Source organism: Pteropus medius, unplaced genomic scaffold (genome assembly GCF_902729225.1).
Source record: "Pteropus medius unplaced genomic scaffold, Ma_sr-lr_union100, whole genome shotgun sequence".
Classification (NCBI taxonomy): Eukaryota; Metazoa; Chordata; class Mammalia; order Chiroptera; family Pteropodidae; genus Pteropus; species Pteropus medius.
The window spans coordinates 21,594,296-21,618,465 of record NW_024349803.1 but is presented as its reverse complement, the minus strand read 5'-3'; the positions used below and the strand labels follow the sequence as shown (position 1 = coordinate 21,618,465).

Here is a 24,170-nt window from a genome sequence, read left to right as displayed (position 1 = left end):
TTGTGATTAGTAGGGAGAAAACCGAATGTTTACTCCATCTTGCTTGGAACCCAAACCCTGTCACTTGTTTTTAGTCTAGATTTTGTGTGTCCTATTACCCTCTACCCTCTAAATTTCCAAATGATATAAAATGGGTTTTTATTAATCTTTTTATTAACCGTTGGCCTAGGAGAAAGTGTCATGTATGACATATCCTTGAAGCTCAGGAGCTATAAGAAACTGTTGGTACAACTTCTTGGCTTTTACCTACCATTAGGTTCACAATGTAACTCTCAAATTTGTCCATTCATTCAGTAAACACCTGTTTCATGAAAGCTTCTGGGGGTACAGCGATGAGTAAGACAGCTAAAATCTCTGGTGTTATGGACCTTACATTTTACTGAGATAAGTGGAGGCACTGCAGGCATATGAATAAGGTATTCTCTTCAGGCTGGACAAAACTCAGTCTACTATGTTTCAGTTAATATTAGGAACACACCTTTTAAAAACTGCAAATATTCAGAAATGTAAAAATTTGCAATTGGCATAGGTAATTTTTTCACTTGGTACAATGAAATTTTAATGATCTAATAAACTAGTTATCAACTACTTACCACATAGAGTTGTTTCCACAGACTGGCCCATTCTTGTAGAGTTGCTGTAACCTCCGTCACAATAGAATCTTCTAGTGGAACCACAGTTTCATACTGCCTAGAACCACAACAAACAACCACATTATCTCTGATAAAGTACCAGAATACTATCTACTGCCCTTTCCAACATGTATAATTCAAATTTCAAATCCATGCAAATATAAAGAGAGGTATAGCTAATTGATTAAAGACCCTTTACAGTAATAAAATGCAATAGTGTAACAGTACTGAATTAATAGAAAAACATTTGGGTTTTGCTATATATATATCTCCTCAATTTCACTTTTAGAAATATACACTGGCTTTAAGACAGATATTTTTAAAACACTGTTTTAAGCCTTTTTTCTTTAAGGAAAGGTGAAAGCGCTGTTCAAGACTTGCTTAATTTTTTAAATTATCTGTGTCCTTTAACATATACCAGTAATACAAATTAGCTCTTGGCATAAAAGATCTAATGGGAATAGGTTGAGGGGGAACCCACATACTGGATTTTGAATAGTTTCATAAGCTCTCTTTTACATTGGTGTTGAATTTTCTTAAAAACTAGTGTTAGTCAAGGAATTCTGGGTCTGCTAGAGGATTTCTGATCCTGGAAACAGAAATGTACTGAGTTTCTCTCATCTTACCTCGTAAGTAGCACTATGTTACCAGTCTCTGTGCTAATTGCCAAGGATTGATCAGTGAACAAAACTGGACAGGGTCCCTATTTCCAGAGAGCTCTTGTTCTGGATAGGGAATCGGACAGATAAATAATCACAACATATATGAACAGTCATGAATCTAACAAGGAAATTAAAATGCACAATCAGAGATTTTAGGTGGAAACATGATTTAAGAAGAGAGGATCAGCAAACTCTTCTCTGAAGAAGTGGTGAGGCACAAAAGATGCAGAAGGGTCGAGACAGGAAAAGTATATAGGGAGAGAGGGCATCAGGTGTAGTGTCACCAGCAGAGGAAATAGGAGACGAGAAGTCGTTGAGGAGAAAAAGAATTTAACATACTGAAGAAGTTAATGAAGGCCAGTATGGCTGAGGCAAGCTCTCACAGGGCCTTTTCAAATGATACTGGAGATTCTAGATCTCGACATAAGTAAAATCAATGAGAAGTTATTGAAAGGTGGGGCATGAGTTGATAATGTTTTTACAATGTCTATGCAAGTTTTGAAGGACAATGAAATATTTTCTGGGACTAAATATTTTATATACTGATTGATATGACTGGAACCCATATTCTGATTTGTTAGCCAAAGAGAACATGATCCACTCAGAAATAGCAAAGGAAAATGTATTTCACAATATTATCATTAAGTATCATTTCTTTACACCAGAAGATAGTTGACAAACTACCACTATGTTGAAAGATAACTCAATGCATTAATATCGAGCATCAATGAATATATGTTCGTTGATTATGTTTTATGGCTTTACTGTTTTGTGTGATTTATTCCAGCAGATAAAAAGAATCACCTTGGAATGATGCCAGAGAATTATCTATACTCATCAAATTGATAAGACAATGAAAATAAAAGCTTTCATCAAGAGCTTGCTAAGGAGTAGAATGTGACACACTTTTTCCTTGTGTCACTAGCATCCAAGGTACTGATTCTCAGATTCGACTTTAATTTCAAGTACTATTATAATAGTTTTCAAATAAATGATTTAATTTACTTTAACTTTTTGAAGTAAGTCATATTGAACTTTCTAACAGATGAAGAAGAGTAAGCCAACGATAAATGCCAGCTCTGAGAAGGAAGAAGTCTTATTATTGACCCATTATACAAAACTGAACTGAATGAGAAGACACCCTTTATTTCTTCAAGCTACTGGATGACTGGGTATAAATGGAATTTCTGTGGTTATTTCTATATACTATGTCTTAAGAGTGCTTAAGAGATAATTAGGAGATTTACAGAAATAATCAGGGAGATCACCATCTTAATAACAAAATGTAACATAAAGCACAAATAGGTGCCGTGTGACATCAACTGTAAGTTCTAGTGTTGTTCTGAAGGAGAAAGTTCACTGTAAACTGTTGATCAGATAAAGCTTCATGAAGAAAGTGAAGTTCCTAAAGGAAAGTTGGGTATGAAAGGCAAAGAGCGGAGAGAGAGCCCTGTGGGCTCTAATATGCTATGAAAAGAAATGAAGAGAAAATAATGAGCAAGGCATATGAAAGAGGATTCATGCTGGGGACACGGGGGGACTGTGTCTGAAAAGGCAGAACAGTGTTGTCAGTGAGAGCGTAAGAGATTTAAACTTGATTCTATGGAAAAAGACACGGGGGAGTGCTGTGTTTCAGTAGGATTGATACAGAAATGATATGTAGGATAAACCGGAATAAAATTTCTGGAAAGTTTCATCTATTAGGTCTTCAGCTACTTTACTCATTAAGATCGATGAGAAATTTACAGTGTTTCTATTTTAAAATTCTAAGACTTCAGACTTACCTCAATTAATACTAACACAAGTCTAAACTAATACTGACTTATTTTTCTTAGGTTGTAACACAAAAGCAATATCCTGATAATTCTATAAATTCATATATAGTGTTATTTCCAAATGCGCCAATCTATAGGTAAGAAGAATCAAGTCAGAACACTAGGAAAAAGCATTAAATAAAGTAAAATAGTAAGCAGATTTCCAAAGGAATTCTAGGTTCATACAGAGTAAAGAGTTCATAAGAAATGAAATTTGGTAGTGAAAAGAGAGGACCCTTTAATTCAGTGGATATTACACTGAAACGTAGCTGAGAGCATGAACTATAGAATAAACTAACGTAGCCTCTCAGTTCCTATTTTCCCTACTTCCTAGTCATGCTACTTTGGTAAAGGTACTTGAAACTCTCAAAGACTTGCCTACCTCATATGAAATAAGCAGATAATCTCATCTGTCAATCTGGGATTCCAACGTGCGATGTGATGAGTGTAAAGTATCAAATACAATGCCTAGTGTATACAATATTTAATAAATGGTAGCTATTGTTGACTCTTAATATTTTAATTTTCATTACTTATGAATTACCAAAGTGCATGTAGAATAAAATGATATCAAAATGAGTCAGATTTTATATTGTACGTTAAAATATATTTTACAAAGACTTCTTGTGAAAATAGTGCTATAAGTTCATGCTTTGGCCTATTTCCTCACCTCCCAATCTAGAGCAGGGAAAATACAAAACAGAAAACCAATAACATTTCTGAACTCCAAAAGAAAATAAACATCTCAATAGAATGGCAATTGGTCAGGAAAAAAAGAGCCGTGAACCAGGGTGAAACCACAGGCCTTCTAGAAGGCTCTGGAGTCACAAGCTAGCGGTGACAACTAGGGGCTTAGATGCAGAGGGAGAACAGGAACAAAAAGTGCTCCAAATGAGAAGCGGCCCAAGGCAAGGGTCACACTTGAAGCTCCCGAAAAGAAAGCCAACGTGAAGCACAGCAAAAACTGCTACTGAACCTCACCTGAAACTATGGCTTTTAGCAAGCTCTACAGCTAAACACTTGGGCCTACAGCAGTGCCCTCCTCCCCTCAGCCAGAGGTCAGGCTCTGCCACAGGCCCAATCTCACTGTGGGGAAGGAGATCTAAAATGCTGTTGTAGGACTCGGTTCTATACTGGGGCACTGGGAGCACGCAGAGGTAACCGCATAAGCACCAGACAGATGTACTCGGAGGGAGAGAAGGAGGAGAAAACAATCTCCCACTTCCAAACCAAAATTCTAAAACACATGAACAATCTAATGTTCAAAGGCTTAAAAATAATATAAAAAAATCCTTTTCAGGATTTTATAAAAGTCTAATAAACATTTTTAAATATTTATGATGCTTAGAGAAATGAACTTATTTTTAAAAAAGGAAAAGTATGAAACAAACAATAAAACTACAGCCAATTGATATGCAAAAGAACCAACTAGGAATTTTGCAAATTAAAAAATGCTCAACAAAATGTCCATCAACTGCTGAAAGGAATAATAAAACATGTTATATTCACACAATAAAATATTAGTCAACTTTTAAAAGGAATGAAATTTGGATACATCCTTCAACATGAGTGAGCTCTGAAAACACTATGCTAACAAGTGAAATACAGACACAAAATGACAGATATTGCACGATTCCATTTATATGAGGCACCTACGATAAAAGAATGCACAGAGACAGAAAGTAGAATAGGGGCCACCAGGGGCTGGGGAGGCGGGAACTGGGGAGTTACTGTTTAAGGGGTACAGCGTTTCTGTCTGGGATGACGAAAGGTTCTGGAGTTGAATCCTGGTGAAGGCTGCGCAACACTGTGAATGTACTTAATGACACTGAATTGTACACTTAAAAATGGTTAACATCCTAAATTTTACTTAGGCATATTTTACTACAATTTTTTAAATGACAAATGAGAAGACCAAGGCCAGTTTCCTTACCCATCTTGCAGTTTTATACACATTACTATAATGGCAATAAGGTATTCAACAGTCTACTAAAGGTCATGTTGCCCGAAATAAAGCAGGCAGAAAAAGAAAGTCCAAATCCCATCATGATGAATTAAGTTCAGAGTAATGAACTTGCCTAACAGGCTAATCCACTTAGAACATGGTACCATATCAGTGTCAAGGTTACCCACAGCTAGTGACCAGTTCTGATTCAACAGTCATGGTACCAGACCAGCCTTGATGAGTGAAAGTTGAGCTCATGAATAGCTGCTGTTCCTTTCACCACATTCGTTGTGGGATGGCTGGAAAAGGAAAGAGACTTAATTCACGGTACACTGAAGGCAGTGATGGGTTGGTGTAGGACAGCAGTCACCAACCTGTCTGGCACCAGGGACTGGTGCTCCTATGAGCATCTAATGCCTGATGAGCTGGGGTGGAGCTGAGGCAGTGATGCTCACGCTGGGGAGCGGCTGCAAATACAGATGAAGCTTCACTCTCCCGCTGCTCACCTGCTGCTGTGCGGCCCGGTCCTAACAGGCCACAGGACCAATACTGGTCCGCGGCCTGGGGGTTGGGGATCCCTTGTGTAGGGAACAAGGAAAACCAGCTTCCTTTGCAAGATAACTCATTTAGGTGAGCTAATCTAAAAGTCATCAAGCAAGGAGAGGACCCCCTCATCGGCAGAGAAGGAAGCAAGGCAAAGACCCCTCATCAGTAGAGCAGGAGGGCTTTTTTTCTGCTGCAAAGGGAAGTTTTGTAGAAGTGGAACACTGGGTCTTCTAAGTTAACCAATGTCTCCCTTCTATCTCTACTATTCCTTCCAAGTCAGTAGTAGCCTGCCTTTTATTTTAATATTTATGAAAAGGCTGTGAATTCAACTGACCTTGTAATTCAGCAATCATCAGGATCAAAACTAGTTTGGTTATTAGCTATATGAGTACTGAAGCTGAAAGAGAAGATTGCTCTGAACTCTTACACAGAGCATCAGTAAAGCAGGCATTTAGCTTTCATAGATATTAGATATTAAATGACGATATATTCCAGTTAGATATTATGGAGTATATCAGATTGTCTCATCGATCCATTCTACATCTGCTAGATCTACTGAACTCCTGGTTTAGAACAGAGTTAAAGAAAGAATCAATAGGTCAGTACCCAAAAGGTCTCTTGCTTTTGATCATGCAGGCCAAGTTACTTTTTTTTGCCTTTGATGTCATTCTTTGTCTATTTAGCAAACTTCTCTCAAATTCAACCTCAGACTTTCCCACAGGATAGGGCTAAGGAGACAATGTGAGACTCTGCTTATAGTTATATGGATTTCTACTTCATGTGTTCGAGGAACCTGGTCATTACCATAACCACAGATGGCTGGGGATCTGGGGGCTTGAACTAGATAGATGAGAGAGGCGATAGGAAGAGAATCAATAATGGCATCTACTAAAGAAATACTGGAAGAGTTACTGAGAGTCAGCTGTCAAAGAACAGTATGACGGACATGAACACTCAAGGACTGTGGGGTGGAGCTGTGCTTTGTACAGCATTAGACAGCTCAGAGGACCTTATATCCTAAATTGTTGCAACATGACATGGAATGACAAGCAGAACCTTTCTGTGATTACGCTCTCCTGCCTATGCTACTGCAATGCTCCAACCACTCTCCCCACTTCTATTCATGCCCTCCTACAGTTTTTCAACACAGCCGCCAGAGTGGTTTCTAAAAACTATAAATTAGATCAAGTTATTCCTGTGCTTTAAACCTTCCAATGGCTCCCCTTTCACTCAAAGCAAAAACCAAAGTTCTTACAAAGGCTTACAAGGTTTTATGACCTGGCTTCCTGTCACCCCTCTAACCTCTCCTTCTACCCTCCTAATTTCTCAGTCTACTTCAATTACACTGGCTTCCTTGCTTTTATCCAAACATAGCAAGTATGCTCCTGTCATAAGGTTTTCTCTGTTTCCTATGCTTAGAATACTGTGCCTGGCTGACTCTGTCACTTCCTTCAGTCTTTTCTCAAATCTTCTCAGCGAGACACATCCTGACTACCATATTTAACTCTTCCTCCTTCCCTCGCCAACTCAAAACTGGATGCTCCTACTGGACTGCTGCCTCTGGAAACTGACTAGCTGCTTGCCCAGTTGGTTTCTTTGTAGTCTCTGCTTCTTTGGATAACTGGCTTCCTTTTCTAAGTCTGGGCTGAAGGGAGATCAGGTCATGAGCCAGTACCACAGTTATGGGCAAACTGAGAAATCAAGTGTCCATCATTTTTTACTTGCAAAGTTGAAGGCAGCTCTGTCTCTACATTTGGGGGCTTACAAGGCAGCTCTGTCTCAACACAGAAGGGGGCTTACAGGACAGCTAAGGAAAAGGAAGTCACAATTTTCTGTGACACTGCCATCCTCTTCTGGGATTCCTGCTAGCAGGATAGAGTTCTTTTATCTTTCCCCCTTGTCTCTTAAGTACTCTTTCATGCTCTGAGTCTTTTTTTTCTCTGACCTACATTCTAGAGTAATTTCTTCAGTACTATCTTGCAACTAATTTTCTCATGAATTCTGTCTGGCATGTATTCTTTCTGTTGAGTGTTTTTATTCCCATTGCTAATATTTTTAGAATAGAGAACCGATGCCCACAGAATTCACTGATATTTACTAATTCACCACCCACAGCGCTGAACTGTTTAGAACAACACAGAGGATTATAAAAGATTTTATTATGCAACCTTTTTTAAGACTGGGGTGCTATCCACATGATGTTATAAATGCTCTGAACCAGCCACTGATATTGAGTTATGTTACCCCCATAGATAGAATATATGGGTCAAGAAAGAAGAGGCAGAGATGGAAGGAGCACTTCTCACTACTGAACATAATGAATCACTTGGAGAATTTTAGCTTCCCATCTGTGAGGACTCTGACTCTGCCAATTTAGAACCCAAAGGAAACATGCATATACCAGATGAGAACATGAATCAATTATACTGAATCTGAGATTACCATGATGCCATTTAAGGATCAGGTTCTTCCTGCCACTGGGAAAATGGGGACAGGTGGGGTGGAAGAGGAAGTCTGGGTATTGGCTGGCATGTTTAATTTTTACTAGTCCTCAAGAAGAAACAAGTTTGCTGCCACCCAAGGGAAGTGGAGAAAAGTGTAGACAGAACCAAAGGGATCCTCAGGGAGCATTCTAATACTGCCAAGCTCTTGTGATAAATGTTAACGGAAAACTGCAGCACACCTAAACACACAGGACGACCACGGGCTCGAAGACCATAGCTGGGTACTAGCTGCCAAAGCAAAGAGATTATGAAACGGTAGTAAAGAAGGGAAGTCACTAATACAAATTAATACCTGCAACCAGGTAGGTATACATGTCTGTAACATCTATTATATATTATTCCTTGCTATATCATATATGAATTGTACTTCATTGATGTCTTCTCTCTTCCTTTCCATTTTTAAAGGGTGTAATAATGAGGTTTAGCTTACACTACAATCCGCAAATTACAGAAGAGCAAAAGAAAAACATTATGAAACTAAAGAGGAATATTCTAGAGATTACTGATTTGGAAACACATGTTAAGTATAAAACCTTGTGTAATAAAGCTAAAACATTATATAAATTAAATTCTATAATCTTCAAGTCTTGTATAAGACGAAAAATAGAGTTACTAAGTGCCCAAATCTAAGAACTGACAAAAAATTTTTAAAAACTAAATACCCAGAAGTCAACAAAAAACAGAAACTAGAAAAGTATTTATGAAAATTGAAAAACACATTTATGAAACAGAAAATGAGAGACAATAGTGAAAATCACCAATGTAAAAAGGTTGATTCTCCACAAAATCAAAACAAACCAGAAAGAACTGATGATGTGAAAATAAAATTTTAAAAGTACAAAAATAATATTAGTATAAAAGAAGGGATATAACCATAAACTGCAGTCAAGCTTTTTAAATATCCTAAGAAATACTATGAAAACCTTATGCCAAAAAAATATAAAAAATGAGATGTACATTGCTTCTCAGACTTTTGGCTAAGATCAAGTATAAAAATGAGATGCAAAAATTTCCTAGAATATATAAATACATTTTTTTAAATATTACCAAAATTGACTAATAGAACACCTAAATAAATCAGTAACCATTAAAGAAACTGAATTAGTAATCAAGTTTTCTCCTTTATCCAACCAATTCGCTCCCCAAATAAATCTTTATACATTTTCAATATTGACCTTTACCCAATATATGATTTGCAAATATTTTCTCCCATTCCATAGGCTGCCTTTTCATTTTGTTAATTGTTTCCTTTGCTGTGCAGAAACTTTTTAGTTTGATCTAGTTTCACTGGCCTATTTTTGCTTTTGTTGCCTGTGCTTTTGGTATCATATCTAAAAAAAAATCACTGTCAAGAACAATGTCAAAGAGTTCTCATTTTTTTATTTGTTTGTTTGTTTGTTTCCTAGCAGTTTTATAGTTTCAGGTCTTCTCTTTAGTCTTTAATCTATTTTTGAGTTGATTTTTGTGTACGGTATAAGATTAGGGAAAATTTCATTCTTTTATATATGGATATTCAGTTTTTCCAACACCATTTATTGAAGAGACTATCCTTTCCCCATTGTGTATTCTTGGTGCCCTTATTGAAGATGAGTTGACAGTAAATGTGTGGGTTTATAGTAGGTTTATTCCAATCCATCGGTCTATATGTCTATTTTTATGTCAGTACTACACTATTTTGATTGCTACAGCCCTGTAAAATATAGTTTGAAATCAGTAAATTTGATACCTTCCAGCTTTGTTCTTCCTTCACAAGATTGTTTTGGCTATCTGCAGTCTTCTGGTTCTATATGAAGTTTAGAATTGTTTTTTTCTCTTACTATAAAAAACGCCATGGAATAATGATAGAGATTGCATTGGTTTTGCAGCTTGTTTTGGGTAGTACAGACATTTTAACAATATTAATTCTTCTGATCCATAAACAAGGTCTTTCTATTTGTGTCTTCTTCGGTTTATTTCATCAATGTTTTATAGTTTTCATGGTATATAGGTCTTTTACCTCCTTCATTAAATTTATTCCTAAGTATTTTATTGGTTTTGATACTATTGGAAATGAGATTGTTCTCTTAGTTTCTTTTTCAAATAATTAGTGTATAGAAACATAACTGATTTTTGTACATTAATTTTGTATCCAGCAACTTTACTCAATACATTTATTAGGAATAACTTTTTTTTTGGCAGAGGCTTTAAGGTTTTCTATATATAAGATCATGTCATATGTAGAGACAATTTTACTTCTTCCTTTCCTATTTGGATGCCTTTTATTTCTTTTTCTTACCTAACTGCTCTGGCTAAGACTTCCAGTACCATGTTAAAAAGAACTAGTAAGAGTGGCATCCTTGTCATGTTCTCAATTGTAGAAAAAATGCTTTCAGCTTTCCACCACTGAGTATGAAGTTAGCTGTGGGCTTATTATACAGCCTTTATTATAAGGAGGCATATTCTAATTTGTTGAGAATTTTAAATATGAAACCATATTGGATTTTGTTAAATGTTTTTCTGAATCTATTAGATGACATTCTGTTCATGTGATGTATCACATTTCTTGATTTGCATATATCAAACCATCCTTGAATCCCAGGGATAAATCCTGATTGATCATGGTGTATGGTCTTTTTAATGTGGTGTTGAATTTGTCTGCTAGGATTCTGTGAAGGATTTTGCCACTATGTTCAAGAGAGATACACTGCCCTATAATTTTCTTTCCATGTAATGTTCTTGTCTGGCTTTGGTACCAGGGTAATGCTAGCCTTGTAAAATGAGTCTAAGAGTGTTTCCTCCTCTTCAATTTCTTAGAAGAGTTTGAGATGGATTGGTGTTAACTCTTTACATGTTTCACTGAAGTCACCAGAAAAGGCATCAGGTCCTGGGTGTCTTTGTTGGGAGTTTTTAATAACTGATTCAATCTTCTTATTATTTCTTTGTTCAGATTTTCTATTTCTTCATGGTTCAGTCTTGGTATGTTTCTAGGAACGTATCCATTTCCTCCAGATTATCCAATTTGTTGGTGTAGAATTGTTCCTGGTAAGTTTCCAATGATCCTCTGTATTTTTGTGTTAGTTATAACGTCTCTTCTTTTGTTTCAGATTTTTTATTGAGTCTTCTCTCTTTTTTTCTTAGTCTAGCTAAAGGTTTGTTGTTTTATCTTTTCAAAAACAAACTCTTAGTTTTGTTGATCTTTTATATCGTTCTACTCTAATTCACTTATCCCTGTTCTAATTTTTATCTCCTCCCTTTTGCTAACTTCGGGCATAGTTTGTTCTTTTTATAGTTCCTTGAGGTGAAAAGTTACATCGTCTTTTTTGAGATTTTTTTTTTCTTAATGAAAGTGTTTATCACTGTAAGCTTCCCTTTTAGAACTGTTTTTTCTGCATCCCATAAGTTTTGATGTACTTCCATTTTCATTTATCTCAAGATATCTTTTGATTTTCCTTTTGATTTCTTCTTTGACTCACTGGTTGTTCAAGAGTGTGTTAATTTCCACATATTCGTGAATTCTCCAGATTTCCTCCCTATTATTTCTAGTTTCATATCATTGTGGTCAGAAAAGATACTTGATATGATTTCACTCATCTTAAATTTAAGACTTGTTTTGTGGCCTAACATGTGATGGTGATCTAACCTGGAGAATATTCTGTGTGTAACTGAGGAGAATGTACATCTTGCTGCTGTGGATGGAATATTCTGTATTTGTATCTTAGATCCATTTTGTCTAAAGTGTAATTCAAACCCAGTGTTTCCTTACTGATTTTCTGTCTGGGTAATCTATCATTTTTTGAAAGTAGAGTACTGAAAACACTAAATATTGTATTGCTATTTCTCCCTTGGTTCTGCTAATATTTGCTTTATATCTTTAGGTGTTCTGATGTTGGGTGATATATATTTATAACTGTTGTATGCTCTTGATGAAATAACCCCTTATAATTATATAATCACCTTTTTTGTCTCTCCTTACAGTTTTTGACAAAATCTGTTTTGTATGGTACAAGAATAGCTACCACTGTCTTTTTTTGGTATCCATTGGCTTGGAATATCTTTTTCTATTCCTTCGACTTTAAGTCTATATTTATCTTTAAAGGTGTATTTAGTCTCTTGTAGATAGCATATAGTGGGTCTTGTTTTTTGCTTTTTTTTAATCCATTTAGCCTCTCTATTTTTATTGGAGAATTTAGTCCATTTACATTTAAATAATTATTGATAGGTGATGACTTACTAAAGTCATGTTATTACTTCTTTTCTGGCTGTTTTGTGGTCCTTTGTTACTTTCTTCCTCTTTTGTTGTCTTCCTTTGTAACTTGATGAATTTCTCCAGTGGTATGCTTTGATTCTTTTCTCTATCTTCTGTATATCTAATATAGGTGTTTGCTTTATGGTTACAATGAGGCTTATATAAAACATCTTATAGTTATAACAGTCTATTTTAGGCTCATAACTACTTAACATCAATCACATATAAAAACTCTACACAGAGTAAGACAGAGTAATCAGGGGGATCGTTTCATAAACTATATAAATGTCTAACCAATGTACTGCATACTTGAAACTAGTTATTTTTTTAAAAGATGGTAAATAAATAACTCTATACTTTTACTCTCCCTGCTACATTTTGTTTTGATGTCACCATATACATTTTTATAGTGTATATCCATTAACAAGTTATTGTAGGTATTGTTATTTTTAATGCTTTTGTCTTTTCACCTTTATACTAGAGTTAAATTGTTTTACACACCATTACAGTATAAGAGTATTCTGAACTTGACTATATACTTACCTTTATCAGTGTTTTATAGTTTGAAATGTTTTTGTGAATGAAAAAGGGTCTATATACTAAACCTCACTAGCTCAGGGGAGGCATGCATGGCAGGCCTTACAAACTCAGAGACCAAAAGTAACCACACAGGATGGTCTAATAAAAATTCCTAACTAAAAGTGGGTAGTGGTAGGTAGTCAAGTCCTAGGCCTGTGGCTTCCTTGACAAAAGTCAACCTTTACCTTAAGTGAACCTGTTTGTTGTCTTTTTGCATCTAAATAACATATATTTGAATCATCAGTCATCTTTTCCAGAACCCTCATGGCACAACCACAGGCACCAGAGTACAAGACCACAGAACCCTTGTTATCTGGTTGCCCACATACCATCTCTATGTACTGTAAGTATTTACTACCCTGTACTCACCAATGTAAAAATATGTGTCTCTCCATTTTGCTTTTTTCCAGTTTTAGAGATTTCCCCACTTTGCTTTCTCCCACCCTTTTAATCTACTACCAATGTATTTCATGTAACTCTCCTTTTATTCTAATTTATAAAATAAGCTGCACGACTGCCATTCTCCAGAGCATTTTCTCAATCCATTCAGATTGTTTCCCAGTAAGTGTCTTCGGTTTAGTTCAAATAAACTCATAAAATGCTCTATAGGTATGGATACTTCTTACAGTAACATTTTCATGTTATTAATTAGCATCCTTTAATTTCAGCTTGAAGAACACCCTTCAGTATTGTGAAGTAGGTCTACTGGTGATGAACCCCCTTAGCTTCTGTTTTTCTGAGAAAGTCTTTATCTGTTCTTCATTTCTGAAGGGCCACTTTGCCAGGTAAAGCGTTCTTGGTTGGCAGCTTTTTCTTTGGGTTTTTTTTTTTTTCCTATAAATATGTCATCCCACTCTCTTATCTCGTTGCTTCTGCTGCAAAATCGCTGACAGCCTTATAGAGTATCCCTTATATGTGACTACTCTCTGTATCTTGCTGCTTTCAAAATTCTATCTTATTACATTTTTCTTGACAGTTGATGTAATGTGTCTCAAAGATGTCCTCTTTAGCTTCAAACTGTTTAGGGAGCTTTTGAGCTCCATCCCCTGAGAGAGAAATTGCAGGTCAAAAAGGTCTCTCTTGGCACTGAGGTGTGCTACCTTTGGAGAGGGACGACTGAGGTAAGGTGAAATTGTTCTTATTATGCTTTGCAATGTATCTATTCTGGTTCTTTTGCTTCGACAGTGTGCTGGAACTTCGGTGGACTCCCAGACTTCCACGTAGGTAATTTCGTCTGTGGGTAGTTGTTATACTCGATACTTCTGTGAGGAGATGATGGTAGAAAACTTCTATTCCACTGTCCCACTTGTCACTTTTAAGGCCTACACATTTTAACAAGCAAGTTTTATCAAACTTTTAGAGAAAGGTTAACCTCTACATTAACTTTTTCGAAGTGTAGAAATAGCGTGAAGATTACCTGACTCATTCTATAAAGCTAGACAAATCTTTATACCAAAACTAGTCAAGGATATTATAAAAAATAAAATCACAGACAAATCTCATATGTATATAGAGAATCGAAAATGTTAAAGAAAATACTAGAATATAAGATACAGCGCTGTACTAAAAGTAATATATTATAACCTAAGGTACAGCACTTTTAGAGCAGAACTGGTAATACATCTTTGTCTTGCCTCTAATATTTCAATGTTATTTTCCACAGGCCTTTTCCTACTCTCCTAAAAATATGTATTTTAAATGAATGCTTATTTAATCAACAGCTTTTTTGCATCTATTGTATCTATTTAATCTATTGGATGGACACAATCCAACCTTTTGCCATTCTGCTACTCTCCTGATAATCTGAATCTCAAGAGGAGCGACATGGATGGAAAACAGTATAAAGCTGCAAGAATGGCACCTTGAAGAGACTGTTCATTAGGAACTTCTGCTATCCAGATTCAGGGAGCTACTCCAGCTGCTATCCTTTCTAAAATACTGGTACCTCAGATTTCGCTTTCATTCTGAGCACTACCTCAGATCTTCCCAGTAATTTTTAAGGAAAAATTGTGCTTTAATTTATATTTCTAGTTCATCTAGTCTTTTTAATTCCGTATGGATAGGGATAAGGATTATACCCTATGGCTCATCAGCAGATGCCTACTACATTAATATCAAATCAAAAGATGCTAATTAACTCATTTGCCCAACAAAAATTAAGTGTCTACTACATGACAGGCACTGAGCTAAAGATGAGGACTCACAGGTACTAATCAGAGTATAACAGAGCACTGATACAAAGAAATAAGTAAAGAACATCCTTTAATAGATGTTCTACCAACTATAAATTCATTTATCTTAAATTACATACATGTAATTATATTATATGTATCTATATGTATGTAGTGTATGTATGTATGTAATGGAAGCCCATCATAAGCTTTGCAGAAATTGAAATACATTATATTCACTGCACTGACATAACTTGGTCACAGTGAATGCATGATGACTCTTATCAAGCATCACATTCTTTCTTAAATGTTCAAAAATCATGTGTTGAAATTGAAGCATTTCTTAAACATTAAAGTAACTTTAACACTCCTAAATTATTTTAAGGCAAAATGTAACTAACAAAATAGATACTTAGGTATGGAATTAATTGGTTATCTTTATCTGACCAAAGAGAATACGAATTTTAATTCAGAATTTAACACAGTCCTAGAGTGTGTATATAGACACACATTTCTCTCTTCACAAAACAACCACAAGTTAGTAGTATTTGCCTGTTTTACTCCTGGTAGTATAAGTTTTGTTACAGAAATGTATGTATGATCTTTAAAAATAAAAAATATGAAGAAGTAAAAATAAACATAATGTGCCCAATATACTACTTATCTATATTCAATGAGCACTGTGTACAGCCAACTCTTGAAAAGTTTTGCTGCTGAAAAACAAAGAAATGAGTTCTAAGTTGATGAAAATCATCTAGTAAATTATCTAGTAAAGAGGGAAAATTGCAAATTTAGGAGAAATTACTACGAAATTTCTAAAAACAAAATCACTGTTTTCATGTTCATCTCTAATGAAGACAGAAGTTATTTCAGTAAAGACACAAATAGTTAAGAATAAAAGTGCCAGAGAAAATACATGCTATCCATTAATACTTAAGCTGGTGCTGCTCTCATGTGTTCTTTACAGCACATGTGTACGCTCCCGTGTGCTGCCTCCCACACACACTCACCCCAGCTGGAAACCAGTTTGTTAAACCTGAGGTTAAAGAGGCAATATCCAAAGGGTAATATAAACATGAATAATTCCTTCATGAAAGGAGTATGTCATTGGCCTACCTGTAATACCTGGCACCTCCCTCCTAAAATAAATTTAGTCCAATATAATGTGACCCTAGATTTACAAGCTTCTCTTCTGGAGCAGAAGATATGTTTTGCAACTGAACTGAAATTTGGCTAGTTGATCAGTAAACTGACAACTCCTGAAACTACAGAAGCTAGTTATTCCTATTTTAAATCATGCTACTAATTTCCCACAATTTAAAAGTAAAAAATATTGCAAATTGCCTGTTATAAAAACAGTTACAGGATATAGAGAAACTTGTAAATTTCGGGTCAAATTATATCAGACTAAATTTATTTTAGGAGGGAGGTACCGGGTATTACAGATAGACCAATAACATACTCCTTTCATGTTCTGTTCAAGGAATTATTCATGTTTATATTATCTATTGGATACTGCCTCTTTAACCTCAGGTTTAACGATGTAAAGCACAGGAAATATAGTCAATAATAACGTAATAACTGTATGGTGTCACGTGGGCACTAGACTTCTCAGGGTGATCACTTCACAAGGTATGCAAATGTCTAATAACTATGTTGTACACCTGAAGCTAATATAATATTGTATGTCCACTGTAATTAAAAATTATTAATTTTTAAAAATACAAAATAAAAATATAAGTATTGCATAAAATGTTATATAAATGTGCCAAAGAGACCTCCTGTGCCAAATGTTTACACATCTGATTGTTTTTGATACAGCTCAAGTAAGCATATTTTTACCACTTAGAGCCTGCCTGTTTTACATACTTACTGAAACTGCACTCAATCTCTGCTATCCTTAGATAAGACAGTTCCTGGGGCTACAAAGACTCCAAGTGCTGCTGCCCTACAGTGCTCTCTGACCCAGAGACTCTGCATCTTGCAGATGAGTGACGTGACACACACACAGTAAGTCCTCTCTCTGGTACCCCTTTACACAGGAGTTTCTGTGCATCGCCCCTTTCTGGATGTGGCCCTGCACTGCCATCTTTGCAAAGTCTCCAGCTGTGAGGGACTTTTCTTTACAACTTGTCAAAGCCCTAACTCTACATTCATGTAGCCAACTGCCTACCTGGCATCGCCACTCGAATATCTAAAAGTCGTTTCAAATTTAACATGTCCAAAATTGAATTCTTTGATTTCCTCCCCAAAACATAATCTTTCCCAAACTTCCACATCTCGGTAAATGGCCTTACAGTTATTAAGACCAAAAACCCTGGAGTCAGCTTCAGTTCCTCTTTCATCTACTCTCTACACCTTCAGCAATCCTGTCAGTGCTAACGTCAAAGTAAGTGATTACGCCTTATCACTTCTTATGACTCCAGTGAACACCAGACTACAAGCTATCATGATGTTTTTCCCTGAACCGCTGGAATCTTCTGACCGGTCTCCCTATACTACTAGTTTCAACAAAGCCACCCAGAATATTAAAATTAAATAATAACATGTCTCTTCTCTCTCCAAAGGCCTTCAGTTGTTTCCTGGCTCATTCGATAAAAGCTAACACCCCTGACATAGCCTACAAGGCCCTACAATGTCCATCCCCCTGATGCCACTCTGGGCTCATCTCTTTTTATCGCCCTCATCCTATAGTCAAACTGTCTGCTTTACTATTCCTGAATAAGACAGGCACACTCTGCATGTAAAGGAAGAAAACAGAGTAGAGATAAAACTCATGAATTAATTAGATTTAAGGGGCTGAAATCTTTGAATAATGACAAAATGAGGCCAAAGAAGAAAAATAGAAACAATAATAGGCATAGAAACTAAGGGGAAGCGGGTAGACACACACACAAAAAAGATGTATCACCAAAACGATGTTTAGGACTGTGGGGGAAAAGGAGAATTAATTTACAAATATAATAGGGAACAGAATAAAAATACCATGCATAAAAAAATAGGAACTATATTAACCGTTTAGAGTGGTTATTTCTGGATGAGAGCATTATGAGTGCTTTTCATTCTTCAAACATCCGTTGTTTTCAGAGGTTTATACAACTAGGACCGGCCTATTTCAGTACTTCATACAGCTATGGTTTGGTTCTTGCTCCAAGGGCCTGGCCCTTACTTAAACAGCGTGGTCATTTAGGGGTCTCAACAGAAAATTCAAAATATTTTACCACGGTCCCTTTACCTTGCCAGTCCTTGAACTCTAATATTTTTCTCACCTGTATTAGGTGGCTGGTGAAGTCTACTCAGTTTTAAAGCTACTAGCTGTACTCTTCTACTAAGATTCCTAGTGTCTTGCATAGTCCGAGAGAAGCTAAAATTCAGCCACACTGGGGGAATCTGTATGCAGAGTAAGGTCCTAATTCTCCGGGGTTCCCTCTTCTCTGGGATTTTACCTCTTCTTTTTTCCAGCCTCTCTGAGAGTTCGGAACTGTGACCTCTGTTTCCTCAGCCCTAAAAGACTACACCACTTTCTGTCTGGGATCTATTCCACACATCACAGCAACCTGGAAAATTCTCTGCAGGAAAAAAGCCAAAGTATATATGAATTCTTCCTGAGTATCCCTTCCTTCAAAAATCACAGCTCCTCAAGATCCTCCCTACAATGACTGCTCTTCAGCACCTACAGACATTTTAATATTTTCTTCAGATTTCAGAAATGTTATTCTGGACCATCGATCTGCAAGACGTCTGTATACTGAACTAATTCCAGGCACCTTTCTAAGATTTACATCCAAAGACTGTTCCTCTGCTCCCATGGGGAAAGAGCGCTTCCACCGACGTGGCTGCTCTGGCTGATCCTTTACAGCCACGTCTCCTTTGTCTTCTGAAACAAACTGAATCCAGACAGGGATTCTTCTGTTGCAAAGGGTTCCCCAACTTCCTTTACAACTATTATAAACAGGGACATGGCTCTTGATTTAAGATGGGTCCCTTGTTATGAAGAAGTGCACTGTTTTCTGAGGCACTCTATTTGTGGATCCCTAGACATTATACCTCCTTTTCTCACCTAATCTCCGTGCAGCTTCTGCCCAATTTCATCTCATGAGCCCCCTACCTGACCAAAGGGTTATAAATCAGGGGTATTATTTTTTCATTCCGAGGTGAGCCATTCACATTCAGAATATGTATTTTATTAGCGTTTTCTGAAATATATGCTTTCTTAACCCTGGTCTAGATATTTTTTTATTTTCCCACACAACTTCTATCTTCTCATGATGGCTTTAGCAGCCCTTACTTAAAAATTCGAGGTGGCAGATTATTTGTTGCAAAGGTTTACTAATATAGGATTTTCAAGTTTTCTTTCTCTATATCCCTGTGTCTTTGACACATAGTTCTATAAAAGGTGAAGGGAAAGAAAAAGAAGTGTGCTGGTCATACATTCATATAAGAAACTTCCCAGTTATAGTCTTACTTCAATGATAACTTTGTCCCTGAAGCCATACCAGTCATTTACTAATAATTCTCCTCTTCCAAACACTGATTCTGAGCCTGGGATTTGCAAACCTTGTTTCATAAACTCCTTAGTCATCTGGGGGCATGGGAAAGATACTTATATTCCTATTCCTGTAAATGATTCCCCACCAGAGAAAACTGGTCCCATCCTCCAGATGCTTTTGGCATTCTCTTCTTCATCCATACCAGCAGCAGCCACAAGACATCCCCTCTTCAGATGTCTGAGCTCCAGTGTCTCCCAAGAACCACCCAAGTTCTGGGTTCTGGTATCCCCGACTTACTATCTTTTGCATCCCAGCTTAGAGTAGAGACAGCTTTCTGCAGTTATTATTCTGGGTTATATGAGTATTTCCTCTTTTTCTCTTTCACTCTTCAAACTTGTGTGTAAATAATTCTGCATATTAAATTCTATCTCATAATGTGACTCATAAGTTTCTCTTTTTCTGACTAAACCCTAACTTACCAGAAGGTTGCTGTGATGCTCACTTAGCCTCTGGCCAAAAACATTATTTCCAGTACTAAAAGCTATCATAGTTATACAGTACCTTAAATTTCATATTTTAAAATAATGAATATTGAAAAATAAAATCACAATTTTATAATAATATACATTTATTACTTTTAAAAATAGAACATGACAGTAAAGAATTTTTAAAAATCACTCATAATCCAAACGTGCAAAAACAACAAATGTTAACATTCTGCTATATTTACATCTTGTCTCTCATCTATTCAGAGATTGCTTTTGTTTCTCAAATTTGTAATCAAAGTATGTATCCATTTTATACACTGTCTTTTTATCCTTAAGTATGCCTTTAAAGTTTTTTTCAATTTCTACTAGCAAAAGGAAAGATTTTAAAAGACTCCTTCACTCTGACATATAGAAACAAAATGACAAATTTATCACTAACTCCTATCCTATCCTATTCTCAAAACAGCACATCATTTTTTAAAAAAACCACATGCATAATTGCTTTTCTAAAATTCACAACTTACGTTACCCTTCCAGTATAAAAGAAAACTAAAACTAATTAAAGTTGTCAGTACTTCGAGAAAAAATTATGTCCTCAAGATTACATATATGATGAAACAAGTATATTTTTGGCAAGAAAACATGTTAACAGCATATCTTATAATTTGAACAAAAAATATAAAAGCCTCCCTCTGCAACCTACAAAAATTGTAAATAAATTTAGTAAAGCCAACTACTCACCCCCTATTACTGACAATTGCCTTTTTCAAGTGAATGTAATTTGCAGGAAAGATCCCCTGCAAAAGAGAAAAGATTTCCCATTAGAAAAGTAACTTTTGATTCACATTGCATATTTTAAAACAGCAGTCAGATTTTAGCATGGAAATAGTCTATCAACAACATAGTAGATCTTGTGATGTAGCAACCATTTTGCTAATTAAGAATGCAAAGTTGCACAAATTATATTAAATAGGAATTTCATTGTCATTTACAATTAGAGTTTATACTTAGGGGAAAACTGTGATCTTAAAAAACTATAAAATATTTTTTAAGCTATAGATTGAAAATGTTCCATCAAATCACTCTCAGGATATAGACATGTACAAAGCTTGGCATGTATCTACAAAACCAACATCATCGTCGAACCAACACCTAATAGATTACTCAGCTCTGAGCTGGAGAAACAGTTTTCAGATTCTGACTAACATTTATATTCACAAGAATTATTCAATTTGGGAGCCTCTATAAATATTTCTTCTTTTCCTCTTTCCAAATGGTTTCCAAACTTTTCTACCAATGTAATCTCCTTACTCATTATTAACTATTCAGATTTTCTATTTCTTCTTAATTCATTCTTGGTAGTGTGCACGTTTCTAAGAATTTATCCATTTCTTCTACAGTATCTAATTTGTTGGCATGTAATTGTTCATAGTAGTCTCTTATAATCCTTTGTATTTCTGTGGTATCAGTTTTAACGTCTCCTCTTTCATTTCTCATTTCTTGAGTCTTTTCTGTTTTTTCTTAGTCTAGCTAAAGGTTTATCAATTTTGTCAGTCTTTTAAAAGAACAAGCCCTGAGTTTTGCTGATCTTTCCTATTGTTTTACGGTCTCTATTTCATTTAGTCCTACTCTGATGTTTGTTGTTTCCTTCCTTCTGATAAAGTTGGGCATAGTTTATTCTTTTTCTAGTTCTTTGAGGTATGAGTTAGGTTGTTTATTTGACATCTTTCTTTTTTCTTATTGTAGGCATTCATCGCTATAAACTTCCCTCCTCAAATTGCTTTTGCAGCATCCCATAGGTTTTGCTGTGCTTTTCTTCCCTTTTCATTTGTGTCAAGATATTTTTATTTCTCTTTTGATTTCTTCTTTGACCCATTGGTTGTTCAGGAGCATGTTGTTCAATTTCCGCATATTTGTGAATTTCCCGATTTTCTTCCTGTTATTGATTTCTAGTTTCATACCCTTGTGGTTGGAAAAGACACATGATATGATGTCAGTCTTCTTAAATTTGCCTTATTATGTGACCTATCATATAATCTATTCTGAAGAATAATCTATTTACAATTGAGAAGAATGTGTATTCTGCTGCTAATGGATGAAATGCTCTATATATCTGTTAGTATATTTGGTCTAAAGTATAGTTCAAGTCTAACATTTCCTAGTTGATTTTTATCTGGATGATCTATCCATTGATAAAAGCGAGGCACTGAAGTCCCCTACGATTACTGTATTGTTATCTGCTGCTCCCTTCTTGTCTGTTAGTATTTGCTTAATGTAACTCAGGCTCCATTTTGGGTGCATATATATTTATGATTGTTTTGTCTTCTTGATGAATTGACCCTTCATCATTATATAATGATCTTCTATGTCTCTAGTTACAGTTTCTGGCTTAAAGTCTATTTCATCTGATGTAAGCATAGCTACCTGTGCTCTCTTCCGGTTTCCACTTGCATGAACTACTTTCTAATACTTATACTTATAAAAACTCTCATAAGTCACCTTTTTTATTTTTCTTTAACCACTAATAACTATGAAGTCTACTTAAATTCTTATTGTGCCATATTATTAAGACAAATAAAAGATGTATAGGAATGCATTTTTAATTGTGTTGAATCATTAGATAATTATCTTTTACAAACACTAAAGAATATTAATCATGTTTCTGAAAAATATCACTGCCATGAGAAATGAAATTTAGTTATTAATACTGTCTTTCCATCTCTTCATTTTTTAAGTTTAATAATACAAATAAAAACTTTTAAGAGGTATATAGATGTGTGTTGTTAATAAACGCTACAATAATCTAAGATCTAGAATGGAGTTGGTATTACTAAAATACATACTCTCAAAAGTATCACATTAGCCCAAAGTAATTAAAAGAGTCTGATCAGACAAAATGAGCTCTAACACTTTAGCATAATTTGGTTTCCACATTTCGATTAACTTATTAATCATTGCTAAGGTTAATCACAAAACGGCCTCTCCCACAGACTCTAAACATATTCGTTGTAAAAAAAAAAGAAAAAGAAAAAGAAAAAAAAAGAATTTAGAAAATAAGTATAATATTTTCTAAACTCTAAAAGAGAACTCTGATTATCCTGCTGTAGAAAGTACATGGAGAGGTAGAGACCTTGAAACTATATGGAGAAGCCTAGCTATTTCAGTGGTCTGGCTGAGGACGGACTTCCAGCTGTCTCTGCCAAGGTGGCAGCCATGTAGGTAAACCCTCTTGGATATTCCAGGAAGCTGAGCCGCCAGATGACTGTAGCCACTGGTGACATCACATGAACCTGAATAACTGCCCAGATAACAACAGTCAAGACACAAAATCATGAGAGATAAAGTGGTGATTAGTTCAATCCACTATATGTTAGATCACTTTGTTGTACAGTAGCTGGTGATTAGCGGACTTTTGGTCCTGTCCAAAATGTCCATGGAGACATTTGGTCCACCCAAAAAGTCCTTTTTACATATTAATCCTGTAAACCAAAAGTATAAATAAACATTATGGGCTAGTTGAACACAAGGGTGTTTGCTAAATGTGAATGTTTCTGACAAAACCAAACTATCAAGGACCTTTTGGTGAAAATCAAATGTCTCAGTGGACATTTTGGACAGGAGCAAATGTCCTGCAAGGTAATTGATATTTTAAGGGTATCATCTTTCATATCTCACTCGACGAGGTCTTCAAGCCACACACTACGCATAATTTGGTATTTGAATCACAAACATACTATAATTTCAATGACCATCATCTCCACACTGATCCTCAAACACTACTATTAGAAGCAAGGTGGTGGGGTGGCCAAGATCGAAAATATTACCAAAAATAAATTAATAGCATATAATATCACAAATTACAGCTTTCCAATCATTTATAAGATTTCTCATTTACTCAAGTTCTAAATTTTCGACAATTTTAAGTCAAGATAAAAAACATAAAATACAAATAGAAATGACATCCTTATCAGCATTCCCAATATGGAAATAACACCTGAAAGTGTGTTTTAAAGTTAGAAATTCAAGGGAGAAAGTTACCTATGTGCAGTAGTTCTCAACCAGAGGCAAGAAGTTCTCACCCCACCCCAGGGCCTTTAGCAATGCTTAGAGACAT

The 24,170-nt window shown here is 35.7% G+C and overlaps 1 protein-coding gene across 1 annotated transcript in view; it reads right to left on the bottom strand.

Annotated features, from left to right (window-relative positions):
• The window catches only part of DOCK3 (dedicator of cytokinesis 3), a 313,424-nt gene that overhangs the window by 210,727 nt on the left and 78,527 nt on the right, over positions 1-24,170 (bottom strand). The window contains exons 4-5 of the mRNA XM_039837883.1: positions 20,798-20,853; positions 594-690 (exon numbers count right to left, since the gene is read on the bottom strand). Coding sequence (XP_039693817.1) covers positions 594-690; positions 20,798-20,853 — 153 coding nt within the window. The remainder of the gene's footprint in view (positions 1-593; positions 691-20,797; positions 20,854-24,170) is intronic.